The following is a 24,162-nucleotide window of genomic DNA, read 5'->3' as shown; positions in this document are numbered from 1 at the left end:
AGTTACTTCCCCTGAGATCACAATGGACCTAGCTGCCCCCTCTTTAGCACACAGCCCTGAAGATACGTGGAAGAATTTACTCTTATCCTTTCCTAAGTCGTCTCATTTTTTTGGAAAATATAGCCAGGTCTTTCAGCTATGCTGATCGCTCTTTTCTAGACTTTCTCTGTTTTATCAGAATCCTTTAAAAACTGTGAGGTCCAAACAAATACCCAACTATTCAATCAATTTCAGTATACTCCCTATCTGTTGAGCATCCAGTTATGATCAAAATGATTCATCTCATGTGCCGTCTCCAGTTAATTACTAGTGTCTGCCTAGAATGCTATATTAAGGAAGATTCTAATGTTATCTCTCAGCTCCAATGTGACCTGGGTTCTGATGTTATTTCTCCACTCTACAATGTGCCACAGGCACATGAGAGAGGTGCATGAGGTGGAAGTAGATTTGCCATATTGATACCTTAGGTTTAATAACCAAATGACCATGTCTCCAACTTCTCACATCTCAAATTTCAGATTTTACCGAATACAATAAGAAGCCTTGCCACTTGTATTTTCTCCATTTCCTTTAAGCTTACAGTATCCCATTTAGTCTCTGAAAACTTCTTCACTATAGTACATAGTTCTCTGTAGCCTTGCCATTTATATGTTGGTAGACAGCAGTGGTGAAGCTTTGAAATATTCTGGCATATAGAAAAATCATATCTTTGTCTTGAGATGTCTTGTTGAAATAGTTTGTTTTTAATCAGCGAGTGTCTCTGAAGGTTATAATACTAAAGTGATGATAATCATGATGATAAAATGAGTGGAATTTCACTGTCTTGCAGGTTTTGAATCACTCTTAGACATACTATTTCCTTCGACTCTGATGACATCCTGGGCATTATTATCCCCATTTTAAGCTAAGAAGAGTATCTCAGAGCATTTAAATATCATTTCCAAGAACGTTTAATGAGTATGTCACATGGAATCCAAGATTTTTTTAATACAAAAATCTGAAACATTTCCCCTGCAGGATGAGCTTTGGAAACATTTGTTCTTATCTTTGTCAGCTAGGCTGCCCTGCTGGTTTAGCAGTAACTGCCTTTCTCCATCTATGACTACAGCTTTTGCTAGGCACACCCTCTTCCATAGGTATATCTCTCATGTGGTTCCAGGTATTGCTCTATTGTCTTCCCATTGAGTACTAGAGGCAGTAATGACTTCCCCCATTGCTGGCCCCTTAGTTTTTCTCCATCCAATGTTCGTTCCCCTAACCCTTAACTGTAAATAATGGACCTTTGATTAAATCCTTTTCAATTATTCCTTTGAGTGTGCCTGCCAGGGTGCTGAGTGATACCACTGACCTCAGAGCAGACAACATCTCTGCTTCCTTTCTCTGGTTTACAAGGCAAGCTTGGGCCTCAGTGACATTCAGACTGGATATTAAACAGAGGCTGCCCCATGCTTTGATGGGAACAGTTACCAAGGCACAACTCAATTATTTTAGCTGGGACTAGTCCTTTAGGAGAAATATTTTCCCAAAGTCAGGACCATACTGAAGTTTGAGGGAGTTCTCTACAGTTAAGATTATCAGAAATAACTTTCTCTTTTGATACTCTGCCAAGTTTGATTTATTGACTCTATTTATATTTGTGTTAAAATAGCATCTCTTTATTTCCTCCTGCTCTTGGTAAAATGAAATTTTCAGTTATATTGTCTGTCATCTACAGGTGTGTGTGTGTGTGTATTTCCTAAGAAACATATGTGGGACTATTGGAGAGAATATGGAAAAGTCTGTTTTTGAAATGATTCACCTAAACCATTTAACTGTTTAATGAATCCTAATAGTCCATTAATTCCTGTACCTTCTAAACATACAGGTCATGATGGCTGAAATGTGCTATTATATTTCCTATTTCTCTAAGACAAAAGTAGTGGCTTTTTTCTCGTAAGTTATTAACATATTCCAATATATCATTCAAACTTATGTATAGAAGACATGTATCACTCAAGGTATCTTCACGATTTTTTAACAGGAAATTCAGGGCTTTCTAAAGTGTTCTAAGGGCTTAAAATGTGGGAAGTTGCTGAGTCTTCAAAAAATGTCCCAGATTATCACAAGAATGATTCTAACCCCTGCCTCCCCCTGCCACACACAAACACACACACACACACACACACACACACACACACACAAGAGCTTCTATTTCTGCTACAGTCCAAAAGGTGGGAAATTAGGAGACAGTCACTGGAACTCTTGAGTTCAAGAACATCCCCCAGTGGCCGCAGCCAAGGATCAGTAAGCCAGATTAGGAGGCATCTGCTGCTGTCATCACAAATGCCCTCAACCTTTACAGATTTGGCAACTTGGCAGTGATAACTGAATCGACTCAGTGCTGTGACTTTTGACATGTAAGCCTACAGACAAATTGCTGTAATGCCACTGCACCCCTGCAGAAAAAATTGCCCAAGTCTCCAACAGGACAATAACCTTCACCTTATTCCCATCTCAAAAATGTCAGTGTGAATGTATCTAATCGAAAAATCCCAATTTACCTCTGGAACCTGAGCTGCAAAAAAGAAAAAGAAAAAAAAAGCCTGGAAAAATGTCTTTTAACTTTCTAGCTTTTAGTCATACAGGAAGGACTGGTACAGTAAAAGGTGGTGGGACTGAATGTAGAGTACTTATCAATACTATGCATCCCAGTTTTACATAGTTATCACGTTTGTTCTTCCCAGTAACTCCCAGTTTTGTATGATCTCTTCGAAGAACCTGGATTAATACATAACCAAAGCAAACAAATATAGTAAGTGTGATTATTTAAGAATATATATATATACATATATTTCAATGTACATGTATATGTTAACAAATGTCTATGTTGTTAGGATATAAATACTTATCTCTACCCCATAGTAGTGCAGGAAAACTGAGTAGTAGACCTGATTTTACTACTTATTAACTGTGTTAGCCAGTCTTAACCTCAGTTTTCTACTCTCATAAATAATTAAATGGACAATACTAAAATGGAAGTTATTGGGAAGATCAATGTGATAAATACGTAAGTCACCTATCGCTATGGTTCTCAAATTGTGTAGTCAAGTGTCCTGGGGCATCACAGCAAAATGACAGGGACGCCTCAAGATATCCCACATTTTAAAAGAAAATACAGTGATGCTTGACATTTGCAAAGTATTAGCTTGTGATGGTTTCCATTAGGTTAGTCTCAACATTAGATAATGCTTCATTCCATTTGATGATGTCACATCTTTGTGAAAATGGGTTTTTGGCAGCTACTGTGATGCCAAGCTTGTGTTGTATAAAATTCAATGTGAGGGTGGCAGTGATGAATATGATTCCAAGGTCTGAGAAAATATACAGCGGCAAATGGGCCCACAAACCCCGTTAGTAAGTGTTATTGGTTGACTTGGGTCTCTCTACCTTCAAAGTCATATGTTGAAATTCTAATCCTAGTACCTTGAAATGTGACTGTATTTGGAGATAAGGTCATAAAAGAGGTGGCTAAGTTAAAATGATGCGATTATGTGGACCCTGATCTAATCTGACTGGTGTCCTTATAAGAAGAGAAAATGAGAGCCTCCAGGGTTACTCATGAACAGAGGAAAGACCATGTGGAAACACAGTGAGAAGGTGGTCATCTGCAAGCCAAGGAGAGAGGCCTCAGAAGAAATCAAAGCTGTCAACACCTTGATCTTATACTTCTAGTCTCTGTAACTGTGAGAAAACAATTTTTTTTTTTTTTTTTTTTGCTGTTTCAGCCACCCAGTCTGGAATATTTTATTAACATCACAACGTGTGATGTCTAATTTTATGAGTCAAACTGACTGGACCATTGGGTGCACAGATATTTGACAAAATATTGTCTGGGTCTGTCAGTGAGGGTGTTTCTGAATGAGATTGACATTTGAATTGGCAGACTGAGTAAAGCAGGTCACCCTCCTTAATATGGGTAGGCCTCGTCCATTCTGTTGAAAGCCTGAAGAGAATAAAAGGATGGGTAAAAAGAATTTATGGTCTCTGCCTAAGTGTTTGAGCTGGCACCTTGGTCTTCTCCTGCCTTTGGACTCAAGACTTGGAGTGGAACTTACATTACTGGCTCTCCCAGTTAATGGACTTGGACTTGCACAGGGACAGCACTGTCATCTCTCCTGGGTCTGCAGCTTGCCAGTTGCAGATCTTGAATCTTGTCAGCCTCCAAAATGTGCAAGCCAATTCTTATTTTGTGTGTGTGTGTGTGTGTGTGTGTGTGTGTGTGTGTGTCTGTATATATAGTTTCCTTGGAGAACTCTGACCAATACACAGCCATAGCAAACAAATCCAGTAAGTGTGATTATTTAAAAGAATACATTTTTTTAATATATGTGCATTATGTTTACAAATGCCTATGTTGTTAGGCTATAAATGCTTATTATAATAAGCTGTTTTCTACTAACTACCTGATAAACATAATTATTAGGTATTTCTTTAAGCTTAGGCATGCCACAAAAAAAAAATACTGAGACACTAACTACTATGAACTTGCGGACGTTTAGGAATTTTAGAGCTATGATAAAATGTAACAGGTGCCGATAATGCCTGTCATGACAATTAGTGGGAAAACTGTTTTCCTTTTCTAAAATGGGGTTACTTACAGTATGAGGAAATGACTGAGAAGTCAAGGAAATGGTGTAGATGAATTTCCCTAGAAGAAGCAAAAGGTGCTCTCAGTTAAGGTACTCATGGCAGAATTACATAGAGTAGTGTTAATTAGCAGAAGCCTGGGAAGGAAGGCAACATGACTAAGGCCAGGGCACCAAGAATGGATAAAAGCAGAGCTGCCTACACTAAAATTCTGTCCCAATCCTCAGGAAAAAATTCACTGTATTTCTCAGATACACCACCTCTTGTTTGTATTTTTACACTTTGAGAGCCCATATTTATTACTCAAGCTGAGACAGTTACAAAAGAGAAAAAAATAGTAGTTTATAAGAAGGACCATAAGAAACAAACTTACTGCCCTGTGGTGGGGTGACTCCCACATCTGCTGCATGGGCTGACGGGCACCCCTGCTGCACTCAGGAGGAACGCAGAGCTGAAACAGGTGCTGTGGGGCATCTTCCTTCACCATCCACGTGTGGATCAGCTACATCCACTCATACCCTCCTTTATCCAAAGAATCCTGTGGCCTGACGATCCTTGGGCCCTATAGCCAGTGGCACACACCTACCACTCCCAGCTGTGCCAGCTGCTCTTCTTGGAGCTCATATACCTCTGGAGTCAAAGAGAGCCAAGGTCCTGGTCAGCTCTCCACTCAGAGAGGGTGGCATTAACTTCCAGGGCAGGACCTGGCCCCCACAGTGGCAGGCTGGGCACTGCAGTGTGTGCTCCTTTATGTGTATGAGCGGGTCCTGTTCTTTGTCTTCCCTGCCCCCAGTTCTCCAGGATTCCGTAAGCACTGCCTGAGCCCAGCCTGTCACACTCTTCCTTCTGGTTCCCAGGTTGTGGGGAGAGTGATTAGGAGAAGGCATGGGCTGTCAGCCAGGTCAGTAGGCCTGCTCTCTGTCACTAGCACTGGTTGCCCTGAGACCTGCCTCCTGAAGTTGTGATCACTGCACAGTTAAGCTGCTCTCCCTAAATCCCTAGGCCTGCCCAGGAGCCTCATCCACCCTCCCTCCCAGCAGAGCTGGGGTTATCTCTACCAGATTCTGGAAGACAGAGGTTTGCAGACTTCGTCTCTGCCCACAATTCCCATTTCCAGTGGGGCATGCTTCCAGGCCTCCCTGGCTGCTTCCCAGCACCCAACCCTGTCAAGCTTCAGTGGAGGTTCCATCCAGGATGCACTCCACATTCCTTGAAACTCTGACCCCAAGTATCTTCTTCTTTGGGAGATTTTCTGTAGGATACACTTTTGGATCTCCAATGCCTTCCAGCTGTCTCATCAGAGCAATGGTCAGTGGATCTTGGGGAAAGAAGCAGTCACTGACCCCTACCCCAGACCAAACCATCTGGCCCAGTGAGCCAGGCCCCTCCAGGAGGCCAGTGCCAGGGACTCTCATGCACTGCATTGTACTGGGTTTACTCATTGATTGTCTCTGGAGATATGACTGAAGAAGAAGCTGTTGACAGGTCATAGAATATCCTTTTGCTTGAAGTCAGGCCATATGGGGCACCAGCACAGCTCTGTTAGCAGCCAAATGCCTGCCACTCTCTGTCCTTGTGGGAACAGGGCTCTTGGCCAAGTTGTCCATCTCCCCTGGCTAGCTCTAGAGGAAATAGGCCACTCACCAGGTGCAAGAGACAAGCCCTTCTAGGCAGGTGTGAGCAGCTCTGGGCAGGTGGTCCTAGCATTTAGCCTGGATCTGTTTGCCAGAGTCAGTAAAATCTGGGTGGTGTTGTGAGTTGAAGTGAATGTGGGATGTGCCTGTGTGAGCTCCATGATCCCCAGGGGCAGGGAAGCCTGAAGGTGCTTGATGGTGTCCCATGAAGTTTGTCATTTTTGAGTTGGACATCTTTGAGATGTGCTGGAGACAGAATGAGTCTGTGCCCCTGTACATCTCTCAGGGGCACTTGCACTGTCCACCCCCACCCACCAGCGCCTTTGCTGCCTGCCACAGGGATCCTTTGCACCCAGCTGGGGGAGCAGGCACTGCTGGGCCCTGGGACAGTCCCCAACAACCCAGCATCCTGCAGGGATGGATCCTGAGTCTGCCTTTTTATTTTATTTTTGCTGTGAATATAAAGCTTCCCTGATGTTAAATGATAAAATTTTAAAGAAAACAAAGCCTTTATTATCATTACCTATATCATGAAATTAATAATTTGGCTTCTTTAGGAAATGAAGCTACACAATTCAGATTGGGATCCAATATCCAAATGGGGCCTCTGCCACTGAGTCAGAAATCCTACCGGGGATGCCTCAGTGCCTTCAAGGACGAAACGATGATCCTTGACACCAGCCATAGTAAGCAGGGTGAAAGGAGACGGTACAGGGCCTTGGCAATGTCACGTCACTGATAGAAAATGCTGTTAAGTAACCTCATATCTTAAACTTCTAAATATATTCTGTCCAAGTGTATGTTGCAGGTAGAAAGAACTCTATTAGGTATAGTGGAAAAAGTCTGAGATACAGGATATCATATACCAAACAAAGGTGGACTTGCCCTTAGGAGAGTCCTTAATGAGGACCAACACAGAGAGGCTGGACACATATGGCATGTGTTAATCATGAAGGCATCATTACATTTACCAATTGCTCACACTTATTGAGAGCTTTCTATGTACCAGGTACTAATTTAGAGGCTTTACACAAATCAGCTCATTTAAAAATCACAGTGAATTTAGGGCCAGAGGCAGTGGCTCAAGCTTTTAATCCCAGTACTCTGGGAGGCTGAGGTGGGAGGATCACTTGAGGCTGGGAGTTTGAGGCCAGCCTGGGTAACATAGTGAGACCCCCCTCCATCTCTACAAAAAAATTTAAAAATAAGCTGGGCATGGTGGTGCATGCCTGTAGTCCCAGATACTCAGAAGGCTGAGGTGAGAAGATTACTTGAGCACAGGAATTCAAGGCTGCAATGAGCTGTGATAGCACCACTGCAGTGTAGCCTGCTAGCCTGGGTGTAAGAGCTAGCACTGTCTCTAAACAAACAAACAAATCACAGTGAATCTAAGAGTTTGGCACTATTAGTATCATTGTTTTCAGATGAGAAAAGCTGATATGTAGAAGGGCTAGTAACTTCTTCAAAGTTACAGAGCTAGTGAGAGGTGGAGGAGCCGGGATACAAATGCAAGCTAATTTGATTCCAGTACCCTGTGATGTCTCTATTACACTTCCCTGTACACATGCAAGTCAGCTTAGATAAGCCCTTTGAAACTCTTCTCCCCACTTCCACTAGGCCTGATGATTACACACTAAAGGACTCCAACTTGATGATTCTGCAATGCCATGATCTGAATGTTTGTGTTCCCTGAAAATTCATATGTTGAAACCTAAATTCCAAGATGATGTTATTAAGAAGGACTTTGGGAAGTGATTAGATCATGAGGGTAACACCCTCATGAATGGGATTAGTGCCCTTATGAAATAGGCCCCAGACAGTTGCCCTGCCCCTTTTACTGTGAGGACACAGTTAAAGGCATTAACTATGAACCAGAGAGTGAGCCCTCCACAGACACTGACTCTGCCATTGTCTTGATCTTGGAGCTCCCAGTAGTCAGAACTGGGAGCAATACATTTCTGATGTTTATAAGCCAACCAAAAATCTAAGGGATTTTATTAGAGCATCCCAAATGAACAAGACATCCACCTTCCTCCTAAACCTCTCTCCTTCAGCCATTCCCTGTACCTAGTCCTATATTTCTATAAACTCACCAAACTCTTCATTTACCAACTTATTCTTAGGTTTATACTCTCTGTTTGGACCTGACATATGGTCTGGTTTTCCTGACTTTGACCCCCAATCTTTCAAAAATAGTTCCTTCCTGTCTGTACTGCCCTGAGATATCTTGAATGATGAATATCCAGGCTCAATTCAGTCCCTGGAATTGTCCTAGCTGTTTTTATCTCTTTCATGAATTTATTTATCCAATGAGTTTTTATTGATAAAATGGGCCATGCATTGTGCTAGGCATTAGGGTTATGATATGGCTTGGTTCTGTGTCCTCACTCAAATCTCATCTTGAATTGTATTCCCACAATTCCCATGTGTTGTGGTAGGGACTTGGTGAAAGATCATTTGAATCATGGGGCTGTTTCTCCCATACTGTTCTTGTGGTAGTAAAAAAGCCTCATGAGATCTGATTATTTTATCAGGAGTTTCCGCCTTTGCAACTTCATTTTTCTCTTCCCACCATCATGTAAGAAGTGCCTTTTGTCTCTCGCCATGATTCTGATGTGTCCCCAGCCATGTGGAATTGTAAGTTGAATTAAACCTCTTTTTCTTCCCAGTCTCAGGTATGTCTTTATCAGCAACATGAAAATGGACTAATACAGTAAATTGATACCAGGAGTGGGGTGTTGCTGAAAAGATTCGAAAATGTGGAAACGACTTTGGAACTGGGTAACAGGCAGAGGTTGGAACAGTTTGGAGGGCTCAGAAGAAGACAGGAAAATGTGGGATAGTTTGGAACCTCCTAAGACTTGTTGAACGGCTTTGACAAAAATGCTAATAGTGACCTGAACAATAAGGTCCAGGCCGAAGTGGTCTCAGATGGAGATGAAGAACTTCTTGGGAAGTAAAGCAAAGGTGACTCTTGTTATGTTTAAGCAAAGAGACTGGTTGCATTTTGCCCCTGCCCTGGAGATTTGTGAAATTTTGAACTTGAGAGAGATGATTTAGGGTATCTGGCAGAAGAAATTTCTAAGCAGGAAAGCATTCAAAAGCTGACTTGGGTGCTGTATAAAGCATTCCATTTTGAAAGGGAGACAGAAAATAAAAGTTCAGAAAACTTACAGCCTGATGATGCAGTAGAAAAGAAAAACCCATTTTTTTTAGGAGAAAGTCAAGCTGGCTACAGAAATTTGCATATGTAACAAGGAGCTGTATGTTAATCCCCAAGATGGGGAAAATGTCTCCAGGGCATGTCAGGCATTTTCATGTCAGCACCTCCCATCACAGACCTGGAACCTTAGGAGGAAAAACTGGTTTTATGAGCTGGGCACAGGGTCCCCATGCTGTGCGCAGCCTAGGGACTTGGTGCCCTATGGCCCAGCCACTCCAGTCATTGCTAAAAGGAGCCAATGTACAGTTCAACGTGTAGTTTCAGAAGGTGCTAGCCCCAAAGTTTGGCAGCTTCCACAGGGCATTGAGCCACTGTGTGCATAGAAGTCAAGAACTGAGGTTTAGGAACCTCCACCTAGATTTCAGAGGATGTATGGAAATGCTAGGATGGCCAGCCAAGTTTCCTGCAGGGGCAGGGATCTCATGGAGAACCTCTGCTAGGGCAGTTTGGAAGGGAAATGTGGGGTTGGAGTCCCCACAAAGAGTCCCTGCTGTGGCACTGCCTAGAGTGGCTGTGAGAAGAGGACCATAGTCCTCCAGACCCCAGAATGATAGATTCACTGACAGCTTGCACCATGCACCTGGAAATGCTGCAGACACTCAATGCCAGCCTGTGAAAGCAGCCAGGAGGGGCATTATGCCCTGCAAAGCCACAGGGGCAGAGCTGCCCAAGACTATGGTAACCTACCTCTTACACTAGCATGACCTGGATGTGAGACATGGAGTCAAAGAAGACCATTTTGGAGCTTTAAAATTTGATTGCCCCACTGTTTTTCAGACTGGCATGGGCCCTGTAACCCCTTTGTTTTGGGCAATTTCTCCCTTTGGAATGGCTGTATTTACCCAAAACCTGTACCCCCATTGTATCTAGAAAGTAACTAGCTTGCTTTCGATGTTACAGGCTCATAGTTGGAAGGAACTTGCCTTGTCTCAGATGAGACTTTGGACTGTGGACTTTTGGGTTAATGCTGAAATGAGTTAAGACTGGGGAACTGTTGGGAAGGCATGATTGGTTTTGAAATGTGAGGACATGAGATTTGGAGGGGCCGGGGTGGAATGATATGGTTTAGCTGTGTCCTCACCCAAATCTCATCTTGAATTATACTCCCATAATTCTCATGTGTTGTAGGAGGGACCAAGTGAGAGATTATTTGAATCATTGCAGTGGTTTCCCCATACTGTTCTCATGACAGTGAATAAGTCTCATGAGATCTGATGGTTTTATCAGGGGTTTCCAGTTTTGCATCTTTTTAATTTTCTCTTGCTACCACCATATAAGAAGTACTTTTTGCCTCCCACCATGATTCTGAAGTCTCCCCCGCCATGTAGAACTATAAGTTCAATTAAACTTCTTTTTCTTCCCAGTCTTGGGTATGTCTTTTCAGCAGGCTGAAAACAGACTAATACAGGTTATAATAATGAACAAGACATAGTCCCAACTCTCAAGAGTTTACAGTCTAATGGAGAAATCAGGCAAATAATCTATATAGAGAAATATGTTAAGACAGGGATAGAGGTACACAGTGGAGGAACTTAGCCCAGTCTCAGAGCTTAGAGAAGACTTTTTTTTTTCCACCTGAGGTAATATCTAAGCTGAAATACAAAACAGGAATTATCCAGGATAAATGGGAGTAGTTATTATAGTTGGAGTTTGGGGCAGGGGTGTATGTGTATGTGGTCGGAGATGGGTGGAAAAGGTAAGAAAGATAAGCAATCTTAAGGAATTTGCACTTTATCCTGAGAGTAATGGGAAGCAACGGAGAGTTTAAACTACATGGTTAAACTTGTGTGTTTGGAATATCATCTTTTCTATAGTGTAGAGAGTCATAATCAGGGCATATACCAATTGCTGGGAGATGAGTAAGGAAGTCATTACAGCAATGTAGGCAAAAGACAAACTTAGGAATTAGAAGAAGAAATGTACCTGATTTTTCCAGATAATTTAATGCCTTAGAGATGACAAAATACCATTCTTCTTTGGATTCTTTCTCTATCTTAATATTCCTGTTGGTGCCACTAGTGATTCCATGGACTTTTTAGAATCAGCTAAGAATGTTCTCCTGGGGCCCTTCTCAGATACTTAGCCTTCCATGGTAACTCCTCATTTTTCAATAGATTTTCATTTCCCTCTTTCACAGCTCCTCTCACCTCACCAGTTATTATTTGACCTTTCATCTCTGAAGGCTAACTAGCATGCAACAGCTTCCTTGGATTGTTTAGCTGACAGATGTGATCTAAAGTTTTCTGCCGTTACCTTAAAATAAAGGGATGAGAACACCAAAACTTCTCTGCTCTTTAAAAAAAGGATGATAAAATAAGTGTTGGGGAGGTGGTAATGGGAAGACCATACCTACTCCTGGTTTCCATCTGTACACACTCAAAGCACTTCCCAATGAGAAATCCTAGAGGCCTTGGAATTTTGTATCTAAGTATATTTTTTAATTTGAGATTTCATGCGGTTCAAGTTGTGCACAGCCAGAATTTCTGAAAGAATTGGAACCTTCTATGTCTCAGTGTTATTGCTCATAAAGAAAGGACAGTGATTATTTTGTAACTTTTTGAGATAGTAGAAACAAGACTGGACTTGTAAGAAAGCTGAGTTTGGAGCTCAGTAGATATGTGAGGTAATAACCCACATACCATAGGGGATTTCATAAAAGTAAATCAGCAAGCATGAAGCCATTTTGGCCCCTGTGCATAGCTCTTGATTGAAATTTCCCTCATCAGGGTTACCAGCAATGGCCATGATGTGAAATCCAATGACATGTTCGTGTTTTAGTCTTCTTAAGCCTTTCAACAGTGTTTAACACAGCTGATCATCCACCCTTTCTAAACACATTCTCCCTTCTTAGCTTCTACATCTGGCTGCTTTTCTACTTGGATTTCTTCTCAGGCTCCTCTGCCAGTTTTTCTTCTTTTATCTGATGGAAATGTTGGTGATCTTAGTTCCAGTATTAGTTGTCCAACTCATTTCTTCATACCTCCCTCAAAGGGTTCTCACTTGACATTTCCATTGGTATGTTTCACAGACATTTCAAACTTAACCTGGATGCGCCAGATACTTATTGGTTGATTATCAATCCTGAATTTGCTCTCTTGTGTTCTCCTGAACTGGTAGGACTGGAAGCCTGCAAATGACAGGCCCCAGACTCCCAGGCCTACTGGCTTCCCACGAGGTTCTGCCAATAAAACAACTACAGGGAGATGAGAAAGGCGAAGAAATTAAGAACAGTTCAGTGGTTGGCAGTACCTCTAGCAATGGCAACCCTGATGTTTTCTGCTCAGCGGCAGTTGTGACCATTCCAAACATTTTTGTGATGGCACTTTAAGCAGCAGCAGCAATCGAGGAAAGAATGAGGTTGCAGCAGTTGGTGGTTCCAGTGCCATCAGCAAGTAAGTGCAGATCACAAGCTCCAGCCCATTTGTGGTAGCATCTTTGTGCTGCTGTAATACCGCATTCCCCTTTTGCTCTCCCATCATTTCAACACTATTATAAGAGCCAACATGTCCATCAGGCACGGTATCTTGGGCCCACAGTAGTTTTAGAGGCCAAAAATGTTTTCATTTTTAGTTTTTTATGAGAAGAAAAAAATAAATGCCTAACAATGAAGCTAGCTTAGATTATATTTGTCATGACACCAATATAGTCATAAAACATTTAAAAATTTTTAATGGAGGAAGGAGACCAAGAAAGCAAAAGTACAAAGAACTATGAAAGTTATAATGCACCCCTGACCTTTGTGGCCATTTTCCTGCAACAGATGCTTTTTTGAGAGAAATATCTAGTAGTTTCTGTATTCTTTTCCTTTTAACTTGATACTAGCTAATTCAGTGCCCCCAATGAAACTTGATTTCTGCCGCTCAAACCCCAGTTAGCCCCCATCCTTCCTTATCTTAGGGAATGGCACCATCATCAGAAAAGAGGCCACGACAGTGATGTCTCTTTGTCAGCCCTCACATTTAAAGCATCACCAAATTCTGTCCATTCAACAGAACAAAATATCTCAAATCTGCCTACTGCTATCACCTAGTCCAAGTCATCATTGGGACCCCCTTTTTGTCCTTAAAATAAAAGCAGTCCCTATTAGCATACTCCACAAGGCCCTGCGTTGTCCAGACCCTGCCTACTTCCTAAGTCTCTTTTGTACCATTCCACTCCTGTTTACTATGCCCAAGCATGGTGCACAAATTGCATTAATGGCCCCAATTCTGTTAATGCCTTCTATGCTGACATCCTTGGCTAATGCCTTTCTGCAGTTGATAATAACAGGAGGCAGCCAAATGCCCAGGCAGATAGGGTCGAGTCTCTGGTGAAATCCCACCTCCAACCTAAAGACAGTTTAAAGCCTGAAAGCCAAACTAAGTAAAATCCTTGAACTGAATTGAGAACTTGTCTTCCTGTTTGGCATGTGTTCCTCTGATTGATCCCCACTCTTCAGCTCTTTTACATGTACCTATCCTTTCCTAATTGTTTTCCCACACCATCATGCCCACGCTTGAGTGGTGTCTTTGCTTTAACCTTTTTTCACATATTCACAAACCAATCAGCATGCATTCCCCATCCTGTGTCTATACAGACCCCAGTCTCAGTCAGTAAAAGGGGAGATGACCTGACTTTGGGGAAGAGGACCTGCCCTTCCCATCCCATCTCCAGCATTCCTCTCCACTAACAGCCATTTTCATTGCTCAGTAAAATTCTCCACCTTCACCATACTTCAACTGTCCATGTGACTTCATTCTTCATTGCTTAATGAAATTCTCCACCTTTACTATATTACAACCATCCATGTGACTTCATTATTCTTGGATGCCAGACAAGAGCTCAGGACCCATTGAATGTGGGTACCGTGAAAGGCTGTCACACCATGCAATGAGGCAAGAGGCCAACTGAGCTGCTGTCCATGGCTGGTGGAACATCCCCTCTGGGTCTTCAGGATCATTGGTAACCTCACCTGGATACTGCTGCATTCCCCTTGAGGTGATGTACCTGGTCTGGCTGCAGGCCCCACAGAGAGCTTGCTCCATGGAGCACCCAGCCAGCTTCCACACTCATTTGCTCACGTGCTGCTTCCCAGAAGGAGCTGAGTAGATAGCAACCCTTCTGTGAGTCCGGTAAAGGGGCTGAGAAAGATCCTGCAACACAACGACTCTGGGCTCATGTCCTCATGTCTTTCTGCAGATACTATCTTGTGGATAACTTGACCTAAAATTGCCCCCACTCCTCCAGCATTCCTATTATACTTTTGGAGATGTTGAAAACCTTATTTTAGGCATCGGCTCCACCATTTCATAACTCTGTGACCTCTCAGCCTCTGAGATCTATTTTCTTCATATGTAAAATGAGAATAAATATTACCTTATAAGAGCATTGTGTAGGTCCTCAATAATGAGATTTTTCCTGATCAAAATGTTACCAGCAATACTTTTAAATTAACTTTTGTTTTTTATTTAAGAGTCCACGTACTTAACTACTTACCAAGCATAGTAAATAAAACAAAACAATATTTGTCACTCTGCTTTAGCAAGCGCTTTATGATTACACTAGACAATGAGAATCTTGGGGTACACTACTTCCAAATACTTTGGTATTAAATATAGGCATATTCTATATGTGGTATACTGGGGACTCATGAGACAAATAACATTGGATTCCTCACATGAGTGTGTTTTACGAGTGTTTTCCTAAGGATCATAGTGGAGGCATTTATGGCTAGAGAAAAGGAGACTTTTCAAGAGTCATTTCATGGGCAAGAGACACCAAAATGGTTATAAAAAGAAAAGCACCTCTGCATAGCACGTCTTTTGGAGAGCTGTCCTGCTAAGAACTTGGCACTACTATCCCTTTTTCCCTAGGTCATCTTCATTTGCTTTGTTCCCCAGGGAGCTGTGAGATATAAAAAACAGGTGAGGTTTGATTGTAACTGCTTGTGCTACTGAAAGATTCCACTCTTTAAAAGCAAAAATTTTAAAAGAGGATAAAACTGCCTATAAAGGATTTTTTCCTTTGGACAGCCCTACCATTTATGACACACATAGCCCAGCCCTTGGCTGCCATTAGCACTGAGAACACTGTTGAACCCTTTCCCCTGTATTTTGTGCTTCTAAATATTACGGCTGCCACTTGGCTTTATGTGCTTCAACAGAAGCGGCAGACAAAGAAGTCTATGCTTGTAAAGGAATGAAACGACAATCTAAAAGAGTAACCAAAGTGAGTAGCAAATTTGGGTTTAGGGATGCACAATCACACATACCACAGACCCCCATAACCCCCACACACACACCATGCAGACACACAAACAGTCTTAGAATAAGTATAGTTAACTCAAAAACAGAAACGCCAAGTACTTTTTCTTACCAAGACAGCAGTTTTCTTGAACAAACTCTGTTTGCAGCTTGCTACACAGCAAACTTTCTTTTAGCAATTGATACGATGAAAATTTATTTTATGTCATAAAATTTGTGAACTCCACTATTCATCTATTACCCCATAAATAAAGAGAAAAGAAACATTAAAGAAAATCACATATGAAACTATTTTTCAAGGTTTATTTTCCAAACTATTAGTATATAAATATCAATCAGCGTTCTAAACAAAAGGGGTTCTGTGGCCAAATAGGATTGGGAAATGTTACTTTAGCTGAGGTTAAACAAATCTCTTTTGCAAGAGTTCTTAGAACCTTTATTTATTAATTTGCATTATGAATCTCTAAGACCAGAATATGGTATGTAAACATTTTGATAGAAACACATTAATATTTTATGAGAATAACATGAAAAAAAGAGTAAAAAAATTAAAGTTCCTATCCTTAAGTCAGTCATTGGCTAGTGGAAGAAAAAACTCATAAACATTATTAAAGTCAAGTGATTAAAACGTAACAATTGTGGTAAATACAGAGCAGACTGAGGAAGATCAGAAAGAAGACTTTCCAGGTAGGGGAGTCAGTACTTCCCGGATGAGGGGACACTGGAACTGCACCTTACCAAATGAGTGGCATTCTTCCAATTTCATCTACTCCAGTCTACCATCTCCGTCTACATGGAATAAACAATACTTTCTCTTCACTAAAGCTTATTATTCTCCTCTTTTGGCAATTATGTACATTTGCCTTTCGTTGTCTTTGGAAGCCAGATCTAGATGCAAACCTCAGCTCTGACGGTCACTGCCTCTGATCTGGAGCAACTCTCTTAACCTCATCTGTTTTTCCTGAATTGTTAGGGAAATTAGAGATCATCTAAGTAAAGCACCTAGCAAAGTGCCTGAAACATAATAGGTTAACCATTTGGGCTATTATGGATGCAGGATTTTTCCTGACCCCTTTGCCGAATTCATGGCAGGGGTCCACCTCTACTCAGCCTGCTGCACTCAACCCCTTGCGGGAGGCACATGAGAGAGTGAGTGAGAAACCCAGCCAGCCTCTCTGAGTGCCCATATGGGAACAAGCTCTGTGAGGGGCTTGTGGTCAGATCAGGTGTGTCACCTTGAGGGGAATATGGCAGTACCAATGTGAGGGTGCCCATGACCCCAAAGCCCCAGAGTGGATGTTATAGTGCTCCCCAAACAGTTCACTATCTACTTCTGTCTATATGTCACATTCTACATCTCCATAAAACACAACAAACATTATTTAAAGACTTAAGTGAACCAACAAGAAAGGAAAATCCACAGAAACAAACAAAAACAAAAACCCTGCAAACCACATCAGTAAGCTCCTAAGGAGATTCTGAGACTAACAAAGGTCTTGACTTTTATGTATGAAAATGGACAAAGAAGGAGACATTAGGCCTGAAATATTGGGGATAGAGGGATGCATAACTGGTATCTATTCACAGTGTAAGAACCTTCCTAGGGCTACAAAAATAAAGGAAAGCGTTTAAGAAATCTATCTATTATTATAGAAAGGCACAAATAAAATTTGTTTGTCAACCTGGTCACAAAATTAAAATTGTCATTTGTAGTGATTCGTTACCAAAGACATGTCACACTCAAGATTGGAGTGTGACAATCTTTGCAACAGCAACAGAAGTGAATCATGCTGTATGAGTGATTCTGGAAAGCTACAAGCTGAGAAATTAATATAAAAAGGATTACAGAGAGCTATTACTTTGGGGGCTCCAGGAAGAAGCAGGCACAAATCCATCTGATAGGACATACCTTCAAACAAGTTTATGAAATATTTCCCAAATTAAAACCTCACTGAAAATTAGGTCATAAAGAAAAATTACATAGTTCCTGAAGTAACAATCATTAGGGAAAGATATCAAAACAATAGCAACAGAAGTAGACCTCTTAAGAACTTCAGATAATAGATAGAAACTATTAAATAAGTATATCTAATATGATTGAAGGTACAATCTTTAAAATGATTAAAGGTACAAAAGAAGATAGAACATATGTGAAAGAAGGATAAAACATCAGTATAAAGATGTATTTAAGAAAGAATATATAAATGAAAAACACAGCTGTTAATATTAAAATTGGAAGGAAGTATAAACAGTAGCCTAAAGCAAGCTGAAGAAATAGTGAAATGGAAAATAGACCTGAAGAAATTACTAAGTATAGACAGATAAACATTTAAGAAATTTAGCAGAGATGGAAGATGGAATTTAAAATAAGATAAACAGAAATGGCAGAAAGACTAATATGTGAAAGATGACAGCTATAGTAGTTACATTTTTTCACTGACTTCATTCACTACTATCACTACAATCCAATCCACTATCATTGTTTGTCAGAATTATTTTAGTAGCTTCTTAACATGAACTTCCTGATTCTGTCCTTACCCCTAGAGTCTGCTCTCAAAATTTGAAACTTTAAAAAATAAAATTCATACTCCATCAGTCCTCTACTTAAAACCTTCAGATAGCTTCCAATCTCATTAGCAGTAAAGGTACTTAAAATAGTTTATCTAGCCATATATGATACATCCTGTTAATTCTCAAAATATGTTCCTTGTTCACTCTGCTCCAACCATACCTATTTCCTTGCTGCCTCAAATACTTTAACAAATCAGCACATGTACCTCTGAACTTAAAATAAAAGTTAAAAAAAAGAATATGGATGCTCCTCAACTTACAGTGAAATTACAACCTAATAAACTCATTGTAAGTTGAAAATATTATGTATTAAACATACATTTAATACATTTAATCTACTAACATCATAGCTTAGCTGAACCTACCTGAATGTGCTTAGAATACTTACATAAGCCTTACGTTACAGGTAGGCAAAACCATCTAATACAAAGCCTATTTTATATTAAGATATTGAATATCTCATGTAATTTACTGAATACTGTACATTACTGGAGATTGTGAGAATTTCCCATCATCGTAAAGTGGAAAAGTTGTTAAGTTGAATCGTTGTAAGGGACCATCATACTGATGACCAACAACACTTCTTATCACATTTAGGGTATTTAGATTTTGAAGGAGAATCAGGAAGATTATATATATGGAAAATTACAGAATTATCTAATGATCATTCCATAGTCAATTTATAAACATATGGAAATCGATAGAACTAAACAAGAGTTTTAAGTTTTCTAATATAAATCTGTTTTCCCAAATGTGGCACTCACTTCACTGGTAATACTAAATTATTTTAGTTTACACAAAATTTAATTATTATTAAATTTATAAATTTATCCTAATAAGTATTTGAAAAACAAATTCCTGCTTAGGTTGAAGCTAACAAAAGTAGTCCCTCCACTCCATCTCTGCATTTTTTGGCAGCAGATTATACACTTTTTGGGTGGCAAGTGAATAAGGTAAATAACAGGAAGGTTATTTGCAAATGTCTGAAGTCTGAAAGCCAGGAAACCCTGCTGCAGGCCAAACTTTAGTTTAATATATAAAGAAATGGAAACTCAAGAAAAAAATGCTTTAACCATGCTTTTGCCTCAGAGTTTTTGAAATTTCAGTTCCCCTTTAAATGCTCTTCCTTTAGGTATAGGCAAGGTTCCTTCCTTCAAGTTTTTACACAATATCATCTTGTGAGTAAGGCCTTGCCTAATAATTCTATTTAAAATAGCAAAACTCCAAGCTCTACCCCCAGAATTCCTCATTCCCTTACCTTGAACATATTTTATGGCATTTATAACCTATAAAACATATTTTACCACTTACTAATTATTTCTGTCCATCATCTTTTACCACTCCACCCAAGAATATAAACTTTGTGAATGATAATGTCAAAACAAGTAGAAATAAATTAAGGCAGTAATTGGAGAAAAAGTTATAACATGACATTTCTGTATTATAAACAAAAAGCATGAAAATTAAAAATTCTAGGCTTAAAATGTAATAAACTGGAAACATTTTTAAAGTGTAAGCCCACAGAGCATCCAAATGAAGAAATAAGAAGTATAAAATCGAAATTAAAGAAACAGAAAACAAAGCTATGAGAATTATTAAATTAAAATCAAAAGCTGTGTTTCATTATAAAAGTAAATTTAATATAATAGAACAACCTCTGGAGAAGTTAGTCAGGAAACAAAGCAGACAGCAAAGTTAATCATAGGCCTTAAAAGTTTGAAAAGTGGATATATTATAAAAATAACAGAAAATGAAAAAAATATTAAAGCTAATCTCTGGCAAACTTTGTTAATAAATTTGAAAATGTAGAAGAAATGAGCCATTTTCTAGAGAAATGTAACTTACTACAACTGACCCAAAGAGAAATTGAAGAAAACAAAAACACCTAAAGAAATCTACAAAATAAGGTAGGGAGTATTATAAACTATATAGGAAGAAGAGTGATAATGTCATTATTTATTTGTTACAAAGAAAAGAAGGTGTATCCTCCCTCCTACACCACACACAAAAATAAATTTCAGTTGGATATATAGATTATAACTTTTACATACATTTTAAAACCTAGTAAACATCATGATTATTTTTAGACTTACTGTATTCCACATATAATGGACAAAAACATTTGCAGGAATGATGCACATCAAATTAGGACATTGGTTACTTCTTGGAAGAGTGGAAATTGGATGAGATGAAAGATATTGCAGGAGCCAACAACTCTAGATCTAATTTTCAGATTAATTTTAGAATAAAAATGATTCAATCACAGCAAAAATCTGAAATAGTAAAATGTTTAGATTTGGCAAGGCTAGGTTTTGGATACATGGGTGCTCATTTTATTATTCTTTGTATTTTTAGTAACTTTAAATATGTCATTATTTAGAAATGAGTTCTAGGCCAAATGATCTGCCTGCTTTTCTATAAGCAGTAAGGAATTCTTGAAGTTCTTCAGCAGGAAATCTGACCCTTTAGAGCCTCAAATGCCATCACAGAAACCTGAATGTTCTCTGTCTTCCCTTTCATAGAATGGACCTCAATAGAACTCAGTTCAAATATCCAAAATGAACAGGTACAGACAGGATTAATCTTGCTAAGCCACCCATGCAAACAAAGATGCTTTGTTGAGAAATGTTCTGCAGAGAATAATATATACTTTAAAATATTGCTTATATGTTAAGCCACCCAAAGGTAACCACACAATATTATGGAAAATAATGAATTTAAACTGATTGTGTTTGGAGCTGGGAAAGCTTCTCCATGAAAGTGTTTTGAATCTAACAGCCCTTTGGTGATGTGTTACTGTCAAGGCAGAAGCAAAAAGCAAAGTGTGTGCTTCTCCCAAGTGCAACTTTTAAAAGGAGGTATATAGAAAGAATCATTTAAAAACTATGTGAATTCATATATCATCTGCTTGCCATAGCCTATACAATTGTAGAATTCTAATCCCATTAATTATGTTTTATGTTTTTCCATTTTTCTATGTAATATGTAATTATTTCCATCTCTGCCCTAGTTTTGTGTGCTCTATTATTTAACTGGAATCAGAAGCGTTTGTCTCTGAGAACATTGATATGCTCAAGATACCAATCTTCCCCATTCAGCTCATCTTCTCTGATCTAAACAGTTCTACTTCGTGACTGTGCCTCCATGACTTGAACAGGACAAAGCATTCAAGACATAGTGTTTCCATACACGATTTCTCTCAATGATTCGCAAGTTTTATTCCCTCAAGAAAAAAAAAAACTAATGTCAAATAAGAATTACTTTTTTTCTGTTTTTTTTTTCTCTTTCCAAGGCTGTCTGCATAGATAAAGGAATAAGAGGGCCAAAGCCATTATATGGGTAATTCAACTTCTGCCAGTACATTTTGCCCAAGATTAGAAGATGAGACAAAAGTGAAAACTTTTCCGTGTTGAGCTATTTGCTGGAATCTTGATACTAAAACTATTCAGAAAAGGCTGGCTGTCTATCTTTATGGGATGAGAAGTTAAAAGTAGAAACAAAAACTGGGAGAAAACAAAAGGAATGAACATTTTCTGAACACTTGACTATATTCCGGGTGCTTCAGGCAAATCATCCAAGTGAAATCTTACATTACCGTAATGGAGTTTTTTGTAGGTCTCCTTTACATCATTAATGAAAAACAGAGACTCTAACAAGTCCTGTTAGACCAAGGGGTAGGCATGGAAGTGCACTACTCAGATCTCCATTCAAGGAAAGCTGCTGCTGGCAACATAGGTGAAAATGTGGCTGCATCTTCAAATCTTGGCATTCATGTTAAGGCCATACTTCACCTGCCCTGCCTCCGGGCCATGGAAGTACACAGCAGTGGTACCATAGTTAGTTCACTCCTGCTCAGTGCAGGAATCCTGTAAATCTGCTCTGAGACTCTGCATTGGCCTAACCAGGGATTTCTTAGGACCATACTCAGAACTGCAGCTCCTAAAACAGCCTCCTTCCTTCCCCTCCCCTTTCACAGGTGCCAGAATGGCATCACCACCTTCTCTTGTTCCATCCATCTTTATCCTTCATAACCGTTTTCCACAACAAGTCTCTTACACATCTAATTCTGTCTTGGCATTGGCTTCTCAATGACACAGGCCACAGAACAAATAGCTTTCAGTTTATGATGAATAAATTTGAAGATCTATTATACAGCATGGTGATTATTGTTAATAATCATGTATTATGTACTTGAAATTTGCCAAGAAAGTAGACATTAATTGTTCTTAGCACAAAAAAGAAAAACATATAATAAATATATGAGATGACACATGTTAATTAACTTGATTGTGGAAATCATTACCCAAGATATAGTCATATCAAAACACCATGTTGTACAGCTTAAATATACGTATATTTAAATTTGTGAATTATAACTCAATAAAAATGGGAGAAAACCCCTAGTAACTATCAGAATTAGGATCTGATGCCAAAAAGATCACTCTTTCAATATTAATATTAATACTACTAGTAATACTATTTTGATACTACTGTTGATAATTAACATGATATATACCATTTATTGTTAACTATGAGCTAAGTATTGTGCTTAGACTTAAATGCATTATCTTATTTAGTTTTAATTAAAATTTTACAAGACAGATATTATCTGTATTTTACACATGAGGACACAAAGACAGAGGTATCATTAACTTATCCAGATTACATCATTATCCAGTACCATATCCAGGATTTGGACTTGTATCTGTGTAGCTCCAAAATCCATGTTCTTACCCATTCTATTAGTCTATTTTCATACTGTTATAAAGAACTCCCCAAGACTGGGTAATTTACAAAGGAAAGAGGTTTAATTGACTCACAGTTCCACGTGGCCGGGAAGGCCTTAGGAAACTTACAATCATGGCAGAAGGCAAAAGGGAAGTAAGACATATTCTACACAAGATGGCAGGAAGGAGAATTGCAGAGAAAAATGTGAAAGAGCTCCTTATAAAACCATCAGATCTCATGAGAACTCACTATCACAAGAACAGGATTGGGAAATCGCTCCTATGATTCAATAACTTCTGCCTGGTCTCTCCCTTGGCACATGGGGATTATGGGAATTACAGTTTAAGATGAGATTTGGGTGGGGACACAGAGCCTGACTATAACACCCACCTGTGCAATTTTTATATTTTTATTCATTTTTATGTTTTATGGCTATTATTTGATGGTTTTTTTCTACTTAAGATGAGAATAAGCAATATATATTTATAAAACATTAACTCTGTGGCCAGTTTTTAGGTTATATCCTAAGGATTCAATAGAATAAAAGTCCTAATTTCTGCGCTCAAGAAAGTCATTATTAATCTGTAAGTTTATTAACAATTTAATGAAAACAAACTATTGATACCTCCGAAACAAAAATGCATCCAAGAGGCTAGACAAGTATATGGTAGTTATTAAATGGTGTTAGCTACCTTTCTGAACAAGGTAATATAAAAATAAACACATCAACTTCAAAGCCTGTGAAATTTCAAAATAGTAAAAAAACAAAATAGTCCCTATTAGCTGAAATGGAGGAATTGAGGTTATAAAATTTTGTAAAATTTGAAGAAGTACAAAATATAGGATATCAAAGTGAAGGTAAACAATTAATGACAATTTGCTAACAGGAGGGGGAAAAGGTCAATCTATAAAGGGAGATTCAAGGAGAAATATAATTAGCAGTTGCCCTCTTGGTGTCACATTTCCTCGGTGCGCACATACATCATGTTCCTGCAGAACATAATGGAATGGAATACAATGGAAATAGTATGTACTTGACAGTCAAACAGAACTGTAGCACACAAGACTGTCAGTGTGAACTGGTTAAACAATAAAATCATGAACTGAGGCAACAAAGAGAATGTTTAATGATGCTACA

General features: G+C 39.3%; 1 protein-coding gene across 7 annotated transcripts in view; it reads right to left on the bottom strand.

The window, feature by feature from the left end:
* Positions 1-5,347, bottom strand: part of LOC144577156 (uncharacterized) — a 34,368-nt gene extending 29,021 nt beyond the window's left edge. For 5 of the 7 annotated variants that reach the window (XR_013520492.1, XR_013520489.1, XM_078333015.1 and 2 more), the window contains exons 1-2: positions 5,000-5,347; positions 4,638-4,687 (exon numbers count right to left, since the gene is read on the bottom strand). Coding sequence is in view for 3 of the 7 variants with exons in the window: in XM_078333015.1 (XP_078189141.1) it covers positions 4,638-4,687; positions 5,000-5,100 (151 nt within the window). In the remaining 4 variants the exon portion in view is untranslated. The remainder of the gene's footprint in view (positions 1-4,637; positions 4,688-4,999) is intronic. The other 2 variants (XR_013520490.1, XR_013520491.1) reach the window with 1 other exon arrangement.
* Positions 5,348-24,162: the final 18,815 nt, after the last annotated feature.

Source organism: Callithrix jacchus, chromosome 7 (assembly GCF_049354715.1).
Source record: "Callithrix jacchus isolate 240 chromosome 7, calJac240_pri, whole genome shotgun sequence".
Classification (NCBI taxonomy): Eukaryota; Metazoa; Chordata; class Mammalia; order Primates; family Cebidae; genus Callithrix; species Callithrix jacchus.
The sequence above is the reverse complement of the archived record's forward strand: the minus strand, read 5'-3'. Positions and strand labels throughout refer to the sequence as shown.